The following is a 10,215-nucleotide window of genomic DNA, read 5'->3' as shown; positions in this document are numbered from 1 at the left end:
AGTTGTTAATTTGGTAAGTTAAGATATTTGATTATATGTGATGATATGTTAGTTATAAGAACTTGGCATTGGCTTGAATTGAGGGTCTTGTATAATTTCTGAGTGTAAAATTTGTTGTGCATAGGTTGATACCAAGATTGGGTAAGAAAAGATGCCCTAAAATGGCCTATTTTCAACCACACGGGTAGAGACACGGGCGTATGTCTCAGTCGTGTGTGACACATGGCCTGACACATGGGCGTGTGGTCTGGCCGTGTGTCTCTTGCACCTTGAAATTTCAAAACAGAATGCCCAAGTTTTTGCACATGGCCTAGCATCTTTTAGTTATTCTTCATAAATGTGTCATTTTGAGGACTTAGTCATGACCCTCAGCATCTGGCCACCTGAACAATGTTGGATGCTCCTTATCATGACCACTACTCCCTAAAAGAATGTAACATTTATGACAACTATTTGATGATGCTTCTCCTTCTCCGATTGGAAAAGCCTTTAAGGGACCTACAAATTATGTTTCACAAAAGGTCACTTTATAGCCTCTTACTTGACCGGGAGGGGCTATTGTTATATCTCTCCGCCAAGAGGACATGTGTTAGCCAAATAAGCATTGTTGAATCCGCATTGACTTCTTGAGCATGACCTCTCTTTCCACCTCAAACGAAACCAATCACTCGGGCTTAAAGGTGAATGTTATCCTAATGTGAACATGCTTCCAAGTAAATAAAGAGTCTATTTAAGCTTGATTACCTCATATTGACAGAATCCTATGATACGTGCCTATGATTATCCATTACCCATTTAACGGGATTGAATGCTTATTTAGCTATGTCATACTAGTGGATAAGGGGACCTCCAGGGGTAAAGTTAGAAATTTTTTTTACGGGGGCGAAGTTAAATTGTAATTTTTACGATAGTAAAAATGTAATTTCACCATTTGAATGGCCTATATTTTTATAATTTTCAATGGATTAAATCAAATTTTTATTATTTTTAGGGGGTGAAATTAAATTGTAATTTCACCATTTGAATAGCCTATATTTTTATAATTTTTAATGGATTAAATCAAATATTTATTATTTTTAGGGGGTGAAATTAAATTGTAATTTCACCATTTGAATAGCCTATATTTTTTTATAATTTTTAATGGATTAAATGAATTTTTTTATTATTTTTAGGGGGCCAAAGTGCAATTTTATCTTTACTAATTTAAAATTTTAAAAATTTTAAAGGGCCTAAATAGAAAATTTCCCATTTTAGGGGGGTTAGAGCCCTTGCCAACCCCCTAAATACGTCCCTGGGGACCTCTCTTATAAATTCCTCCAAAAACTATGAGCACCTGTTTTCTCAATCAGCTTGTCCTCTTGTCCTTGTATCGACTCTCAATTTCTACAGGTGAATCAACCTCCATCATCCGCCCTAATCTCCTCATTGTCCTCCTCACTTGTTGTGTTATGTATCAACAAAGGTCTTCAAGAAATAATTAAGACTGTATTGAAAGACCTAAATGTTGGTTTGATGGTGAGGCCAATGTACATATCAAGGCAAATCCTCATGCAAGCTTTTAACCTCGCATGAATAAGAAATGTGTTGTACAAGGATGATGATGGATTCACAAAGCCAGAGATATCTTACAAACATTACATCACCAAAGTGTTAGTTGATGTGATACTCCTTGAAGAATAGGAAATACATGACGACTACTCTTTTTCTCTTATGATGCATATTGCTCCTTATTGGTTTGGCAAATTATTAGTGTTGTTGTCTTGTTTTAAGCAAACATTTTTCAAGTTTTTGTTTTAATTTTTTTTCTAAGCTAAAATTTTACTAATAATAGGAGATTACAAAAGCAGCATAACAAGGAATACAAAACCGAAAAAGTTCAACACCTTCTATTAATAAAATCCCCATGTAATGGTCTAATTTTTAGTGGTACCGAAAACTGCGATTTTAGAATTCCGTTTTCGTAAATTGAGTCTGTAAATATTAAATATGAATATTTACGAAGATAAAAGAAAAATATATTAAAAATTGGTCCATAATTTTTGCCGAATTTATAATTAATTAAGGCTCAATGACTAAAATGTAAAAGTCTACATCTAAACATGTATAATGGGAGCACCTCACCTAAAACAACATATATGCTAAGGGTGTTCAAACGGTCAGTTCGGTTAATAATAGAACCGAATTAGCATTAACCAAATTAATCAAACTTTTTAATCCTTTAACCATTACCGAACTAAAATTTTTCTAAAAAAAAATTAACCGAACCGAAATATTCAGTTAATTTTGTCGATTAACCAAAATTGATATGTTTTTGTTTTTTTGGTTAAAACAATTATAAAACATATGAAACAGAAGGACTAAAACCCAAAATAAGACCAAAAGCTTACCAGATCCTGAAACAAAAATCATATCAGCTAAAAACCTTCAACCTTCATTTTTCCAATAGTTGAAAAGAATTCTAACAAGTTTTCTTAATTCTAATTTATATTTACATATATAATTCAAAATGGCCTACTTGAATGCCAAATTTTACTTCTTCAATCATATGGCACTTCCCAAATGCAAGGTTCATTCACTGAAAGCTCTACCATCCCCCACATTTTAAATCACCTTCACACATAATTCAGAAAATCATAAAAAAAAAAAAGTTTAGAGTTCTATTAAACCCTAGAAATTTGAAAAATAAAAAATCCTTCACATTTCTCGGAACTTATCTCCACTTTGAAGTCAAATGCCCAGCTATATCAAACTCTATCAACCAAAATCCCTCACACTTTTCCTTCACTTCCTCGGAAACCAATCAAAAAACACATTCAAACACTCATTTCTAGTCAAAAAGTGAAGCAAAGGAAATAGAAAAAAAGAGAGGTAAATATATAGAGAACGTCTTTCAAAAAAAGCGAACCTCTTCTTTAGCAAAGGGTGTGAGTTATTAAGTTATTTTCAATTTTTTTTAGGGATTGTAGTTTTTTTTTATTAAATTGTTTATTTAATATAAATTAATTTTATAATTAAATTAATTATTTGGATTGAGTTGGATTTTAAATGTTTATTTGGATTTGGTTAGTGGGGGGCTATGCTGGATAGTGGTTGGAGCTTAGGTGAGCTGTGGGTAGTGGCTGTATATATTATGTATATATATATATATATTATGTATATATATTATATATATATATATATTATGTATAATATATATTATTTATTTCGATTAACTATTCGATTTCAAATCAATTAATAAATAATTAAATTTTTAAAATTATTAATTAATTTTCAATCGAATTAAATCAATTAACTGAATTAAATCAATTTTAATCGAAATTTGAACACTCTAATGTCATTGGTTGAAAGCACACAATATGCAAACTCATTTATTTTTATTATGGGAAAATATTCTCCCTTTGCAACCTATTTAGAGGGATGGTAAATATTTTACAAATTTTTTATCACAAAATTGAAAAATAATTTCAAAGGTACATATCATGGGTCAACTCCCACTAAATAACACTTGCCATATTTCTTTCTAGAGAAATAATAATTCTCCATAGTTTCAAATAAACTTGTCTATTCATGGGTTGGGCTACTCAACTCGAACCGAAATGTGGGAGGGTTTAAACAAAAATATAAGCTCAAAAAATGGGATTGGACAAAAAAATAAGATCAGTTTAAAAAATGAGTCAAGCCTCGGGTAAGGCATTTTTGGCCCAGGCCCGGCCTAAATTCACTAAAGGAAAAAAAATCTATTTTTTAAAATATTATTTTCTTATTGTTTTCTCCCTATTTTGCTACCATTTTACTAAATATGGGCAGGCCAAGTCGAGTCTGAGTTTTAATACTTTTATCTGGGTCGAGTTTGGAAAAAAATTTAGTCTTATTTTTTAGATCGAGCTAGAACCTAACAAACATGTCAAATTTTTAGTTGAGCACGGCCCGACAGATGCACACCTTTAGTTTCAAACATCCGTATCTCACAAAGGTACCCTAACTTAAACATAAGCACAGAAAAGACCAACCAAAGATGCCAAAATTTGACCTAAACAATGTTCTTAAGTTTGGATTAATCTAAAAGGTTGCATTATAAAAGTCTTAATAATCATTCATAAAATATCAGTGGCTTTAAACTTTTAAACTCTTATCAGCCTCCAAAATTCCACTTCAATTTGGTAAGTCCATCTCCTTCACCTATCCTTCATTTTTTTTCCCTTTCATTTAGAACTAATATATATATTGATGAAAAGTACTTTTATCTTTTTTTCTCTAAGCAGAAAACTTCCATTTGGAATTAACAATAAATAAAGAGAATTTTCACCATTATTTATTTATTTATTTTGAAGTTTGGGTAATTTGCAACAAAGTAATAAAAAAATAAAAAAAAATCAACATATGTAGAGTAAAAAAAAGAAAACAGAAGCGACTTCTTCTTCTGTCTCTCTCTTATTTGATTCGAAGAGAGAGAGAAAGTCTTTGCAAGAAGAGAGCTTTGACTCTTTAATCTCTTTCTTTTAGCGGCATTGATTGAATCTCCTTCCTTTCACATTTCACCCCTAAAATATAGAAAACCTTATCATTTTGCTGGGCACTGGAAGGAGTTCCATTTTCAAAACCCTTCTGGGTTACTTCAGATTTCTCAGTGCTCAAATTTGTCAGAGAAAAAGGTGGTTTAGTTAAAAAAGTATTGCTTTTATTATTTACTGTTTTTGTTTTAGTTGATCCCTTTTTTTGACAGATTTTCTGGGACTTCTTTTTTCTTGTTGGAGAGGGTTGTTTGGGCTTAGTTGATAATTTTATTTTTCTGGGTTGGTTTCTGTATGTGAAATACCTTTCATAGTTCCAATCTTCCAACTTTTGGAGTTTCTTTAATTTTTACTTTTGCAGAAAAAAAATTCAATTCGAAATTACCTTATGCTGTGGATCTAAGCTTTTGACTTTGGCTATCCATGGTTACCTCTTAAGAATCTGAATTTGGTTCCTTATTTCGTCCGTTTAGCTTACGGGATTTTTCATGAAATTTCAGGAAATTCCGAAAATAGTTGAGAGCCGTCGCCTTGATTTTGATTCATGGGAAATTGCTGTGCGACCCCTGGTTCTCCTGTTGAGAAGAACAAGAAAGGGCAAAAAAAGAACAAAGCGAACCCATTTTATGGAGATGAATATGCTGTCTCCAATGGATCTGCTACTACCTTCAAACTAAGGGTTTTGAAGCAACTCACTGGTCAAGATATTTCATCTCAATATGATCTGGGTCGTGAGCTGGGGCGTGGCGAATTCGGGGTAACATATCTGTGCACCGATGTGAACACAGGTGAGAAATATGCTTGTAAATCGATATCCAAGAAGAAACTCAGGACTGCTGTGGATATTGAGGATGTGAGGAGGGAGGTAGAGATTATGAAGCATTTGCCCAAGCATACTAATATCGTGACATTGAAGGATACTTATGAGGATGATGATGCTGTTCATATTGTAATGGAACTGTGTGAAGGAGGAGAGTTGTTTGACAGGATTGTTGCAAGGGGACACTACACTGAACGAGCTGCTGCAGTGGTTATGAGGACGATTGTCGAAGTTGTTCAGGTCGAATTCTGAACTATATATATGTTGTTGAATTGGCATTGTCTTGCATTCTATGTATGGTCTTACGTGAGGTCAATTAGGAAATACTAGTGATCCAATTCAGTAAAACTAATATCCCTTTAGCATATAGTTCATTATAAAGTTATTGTGTAAAACAAACAATTTACAAACTTCAAAACTTATTTTTAGGATTATATATTTATGTAAACATATATAGGTTTACAAAAAAAAGTTCACACATTCCAATACATTGTATACCGTTTCTACTAAGCGACCTGGAGAAAATTACCCCTATTGAATGAGGTATTATAGAGTTAGCGAATTGTGTTCTAGTTTCTGTTCCTCATATGGGAATGATCTGCTTTCTTGATTTGTCATATGTTTGCTGTAAAACTAGTTTAAGACTTTTAACATTACAGGAGCCCCAGGTCTAGTTTTTCAATTTAGTTTCTAAATATGTTTTCAATGATAAATGGGCCTCTTTGAAGTGAAATGATATACTCAATCCATTTACTTGGTTCATTTTAGGTGGTTTGGTATATAATCCATCTTTTTGATGTTATGTTTTGCACTTGATAACCCATTTGGTAGATTGAATCTTGTCATTTCATATAAAAGCCACATCTGTGTACAAGTCCACGCATTCCTTCTGATTGCTTAACAGTTATTTGTGAGAAAAATATAATTTTGAATAGTTCAAGGTAGATAATAAAAAAATGAACTCTTATATGTACTTCAACTTCTTTTCTGGTTTCCCCTTATCGGTATGCAATTGCTCACTCTTTTCTCTATCTGGATAATGGTACTTTTATTTCAGGTGAAGATAAATAACTGGTTGTATTACATTTTTGTTGCAGATGTGTCATAAACATGGAGTAATGCATCGTGATCTCAAACCAGAGAATTTTCTGTTTGGAAATAAGAAGGAAAATGCGCCATTGAAGGCAATTGATTTTGGGTTGTCAGTCTTCTTTAAACCTGGTATTGCATATTAACTATTGGCTATCTCAACTTTATAAGTGTTTTCGTACTTTTCCAATCTTTGGTGGAAATTAATTTAGGACTGCTTCAGTTATCTCCTTTTTATATTTATGCTCAAACAGCTCAAGAATGCTCTCTTTTAACAGGTGAACGATTCAATGAGATTGTGGGAAGCCCATATTACATGGCTCCAGAGGTTCTTAAACGTAATTATGGCCCAGAGGTTGATGTCTGGAGTGCTGGAGTTATCCTCTATATTTTACTTTGTGGTGTGCCACCATTCTGGGCAGGTTTGTCTTTCTATGACATCATGAAGGTTATATCTTGAGATAGATATAGAGACAATGTGTGCATCCAGAGTTTGGATAAAGAAAAAACTTTTAAATTATCTTTAATATTATGTATCAGGAGTTTGATGTATTCTTTTGCATACGGTTCACTATCTACTCTTTTACTTTTAGAAAAATAGATATAAACTAAATTTCTTGTGTTTGCATACAGAGACTGAGCAGGGGGTGGCACAAGCAATTATTCGCTCTGTTATTGACTTTAAGAGGGATCCATGGCCTAAGGTTTCAGACAATGCAAAGGACCTTGTAAAGAAAATGCTTAATCCTGATCCAAAGCAGCGTCTTACAGCACAGGAAGTGCTTGGTAACCTTCTGTAAATGATACATGCTTTATTTATGTTGATATATATTTTCTATGCCTGAAAAATCATCCCAACTATTGTATGCAGAACATCCATGGCTACAAAATGCCAAGAAAGCACCCAATGTTCCATTGGGTGAGACTGTGAAAGCTAGGCTCAAACAATTTTCTGTAATGAACAAGCTGAAGAAGAGAGCACTAAGGGTAATAATCGAAATAACTGTTGTAGTTTATCTTCTTTTAAGTTGCATGGACCTATAGTTTCTACATTTAATGACTGTACTGTAATTAATTGCATTTCCAGGTGATTGCTGAGCATTTGTCAGTTGAGGAAGTAGCTGGCATAAAAGAGGCTTTTGACGTTATGGACACTGGAAAACGAGGTAAAATAAACCTTGAGGAGCTTCGGATGGGGTTGCAAAAGCTTGGCCAACAGATTCCTGATGCAGATTTGCAGATCCTAGTGGAAGCTGTAAGATTATATGACCCTTGTATTTTATTTCTGATCCCTGCCTTTCTAAGAACTTATGACTAATGCAACCGGTATGTGTGGTTGTGGGATTGGAGGATGATTGAAAGTAGGCTCCTACATGCTCTACGGTTCCGTTGGATTCTTCTCCTTTTGGGGGACAGTTCTTGCATGAACTCTATATTCCGCTCCTTCATTCTCTTGCATAAAGTCTGTTTACCCAGACCATATCATGTCCTATAACGTTTCATATTTAAAACTTCTAGTTTCATCAATGTAATAACTGCAATCTGCTTTTAACAGGCTGATGTTGATGGTGATGGAACTCTGAATTATGGAGAGTTTGTAGCAGTTTCAGTTCACCTCAGGAAAATGGCGAACGATGAGCACTTGCACAAAGCTTTTGCCTTCTTTGATCTAAATCAAAGTGGTTTCTTAGAGATAGAAGATCTGCGAGATTCCTTAAACGATGAAGTTGATACCAGTGAGGAAGTTATCAATGCCATTATGCTTGATGTTGATACTGACAAGGTGACAATTTCTTTCTTGGTTATCATCTCAAAACCACTTGATCCAAAACATCTCCAAATCGTTAATCCCATTTAATTGGAAGTTAAAGCTTATTCTTTTATGTTCTAGGATGGGCGCATAAGTTACGAGGAGTTTGTTGCAATGATGAAAGCTGGTACTGATTGGAGAAAAGCATCCAGACAATATTCACGAGAAAGATTCAACAGTCTAAGCTTGAAGTTGATGAGAGATGGTTCATTGCAATTAGGCAATTGAGTACAAGTCTAATGGAAATGAATGAATCAAAGAACAGTAAGTACCCTTGCTGTGGAAGGGGGGAAAAAGAGGGAAAAACAAAGATTATCCTTGATTTTTGTTTGGTTGAATATCGGTCAATTTCTTTTTAATTTTCCAATTTGTTGTCAAGTGGAACCTTTGAGGTGGATAGTGTTAGGTTGCTGTCATGTGTTATAGTATGATGAATTCGGAATCATTGTGATGAATTAGTAGTTGAAGAACTTAGATGGAAATCTGATCCACAATTTTGGTTGTGGCTGTAAATATGAATGTGACTTAGGCTTTAGTCGACAGTCTGTCAACATGTCTTTATCGTTAAGAAAAGAAGTCTCTGTATGTCTGGTATTCAATTTGTCTGTTTCAATTGCTTTCATTGTGCTGTCTGTTAAAAGATACAACTACTTTGAGCTTTTTAGGTAATTCCCAGATTTATTTTATTATCCAAGTCATCATGGAATGTCCAATCTTACTTGAATCTAAAGGTAGTTGCCTAATGATGTTATGTGCATGATTTTGGTGAGTTTTTCGCATTCTTTTATCATGCTTGTTCATGAGTGGATTCAATAAGCTATGCATCGACTAATTGAGGAAACTTGCTTACTAATGCATCCTAGAGCAGTTGACCAAACTCATTTTAACCTCTGCTTCCAACATTTTAATACAACGTTAGTCGAGTAAAATCTATTTCACTAAATTCCACGCCCTTCAAATGGAAGCTTGGAGTGATTCAACTGTATGAACACCATGGTCTCAACCCAATAAATCCAACCGAATATTTATTTTCGGTTTAATGTTTCCATTTTTTTTGAGGATGAGAATACATGATTAGTTATGAAAATGATTTTTTTTTCCTTGCCAAGTTCTTTCCAGAAGGACAGACTTAGTCTGTTGGGAAGCAATGTTTTTTTTTTTTAATTGAATCAATGATCGAATCTGTCATATTACCAAATTGTTGGTTCAATGGATTTGATTAATATAAAATTAAAAAAATTAAAAAAACTGGGTATATGACTGTCATTCGATCAAGATCCAATTAATTAATAAAGGGTTATTATTCCATGCACAAGTAATGGAGTGGTTAACATGTCTCTTCGAGTGTCATTTGGCGTATTAAAAAAATTGAGTGAAACACTAATATCGACGGTTGAAAAAAAGGTTAATGAGAAAGTCAAAGTAAATTAAAAGTTTTCTACCCTAAAACATTACCAACTCACGAATAGAGTTTTCACTCAAAAGTCAGACCAAAAACTTTTTGATTCTTATTCTTTCAATCAACTTCTTTTTTCGTTCTTTCAATCCTCAATATATATATATATAATCAAACTTGATTTCATACCATCAAAGTTTCTTCTCTTCACAGGGTTAATAACCCAAGTTTACTCCACAAGGTTGCAATCGCAGGTAATACAAATATTCTGATTTTCTCTCTCTCTCTCTCTCTCTCTATATATATATATATATATGTTTTTATTTATATACACGATTTAGGGTTTAAATATTTGTCACAATTAGAATTAAGGAGGTTCTTATATATATATATTATGTTATCAGACTAAATTCCCATTACCTTGTTCACATGGATGCTGGTAGCATGTTGTGTCATCTTCCTTGTAAGAGTTTGTAGCATATTGTTAGTTTTACTGTATTTGTTACAGCCATGATTATCAAGTTAAATGAGGGATTTATTTTAGGTTAATAATAACTACTAGGTAGAGCTAAATAGGAGTTACAGACTA

At 33.4% G+C, this 10,215-nt stretch overlaps 1 protein-coding gene across 1 annotated transcript; it reads left to right on the top strand.

The window, feature by feature from the left end:
- Nucleotides 1-4,405: 4,405 nt before the first annotated feature.
- Nucleotides 4,406-8,924, top strand: LOC105799400 (calcium-dependent protein kinase 7). The gene is made up of 9 exons (XM_012629928.2): nt 4,406-4,652; nt 5,012-5,571; nt 6,429-6,552; nt 6,699-6,842; nt 7,054-7,206; nt 7,292-7,407; nt 7,508-7,675; nt 7,976-8,203; nt 8,312-8,924. The coding sequence occupies exons 2-9, from the start codon at nt 5,056-5,058 to the stop codon at nt 8,456-8,458; spliced, it is 1,596 nt and encodes a 531-aa protein (XP_012485382.1). The 5' UTR covers nt 4,406-4,652; nt 5,012-5,055; the 3' UTR covers nt 8,459-8,924.
- Nucleotides 8,925-10,215: the final 1,291 nt, after the last annotated feature.

Source organism: Gossypium raimondii, chromosome 9, assembly GCF_025698545.1.
Source record: "Gossypium raimondii isolate GPD5lz chromosome 9, ASM2569854v1, whole genome shotgun sequence".
NCBI lineage: Eukaryota > Viridiplantae > Streptophyta > Magnoliopsida > Malvales > Malvaceae > Gossypium > Gossypium raimondii.
The sequence above is the reverse complement of the archived record's forward strand: the minus strand, read 5'-3'. Positions and strand labels throughout refer to the sequence as shown.

What these genes read in the sequence shown, in the direction of transcription:
- LOC105799400 (XM_012629928.2), top strand. Translation starts at nt 5,056, where the DNA reads ATGGGAAATTGCTGTGCGACCCCTGGTTCTCCTGTTGAGAAGAACAAG. An exon ending in CGATTGTCGAAGTTGTTCAG is followed by an intron (nt 5,572 to 6,428) that starts GTCGAATTCTGA and finishes TTTTTGTTGCAG; the next exon opens with ATGTGTCATAAACATGGAGT. An exon ending in TTGATGTTGATACTGACAAG is followed by an intron (nt 8,204 to 8,311) that starts GTGACAATTTCT and finishes TTTATGTTCTAG; the next exon opens with GATGGGCGCATAAGTTACGA.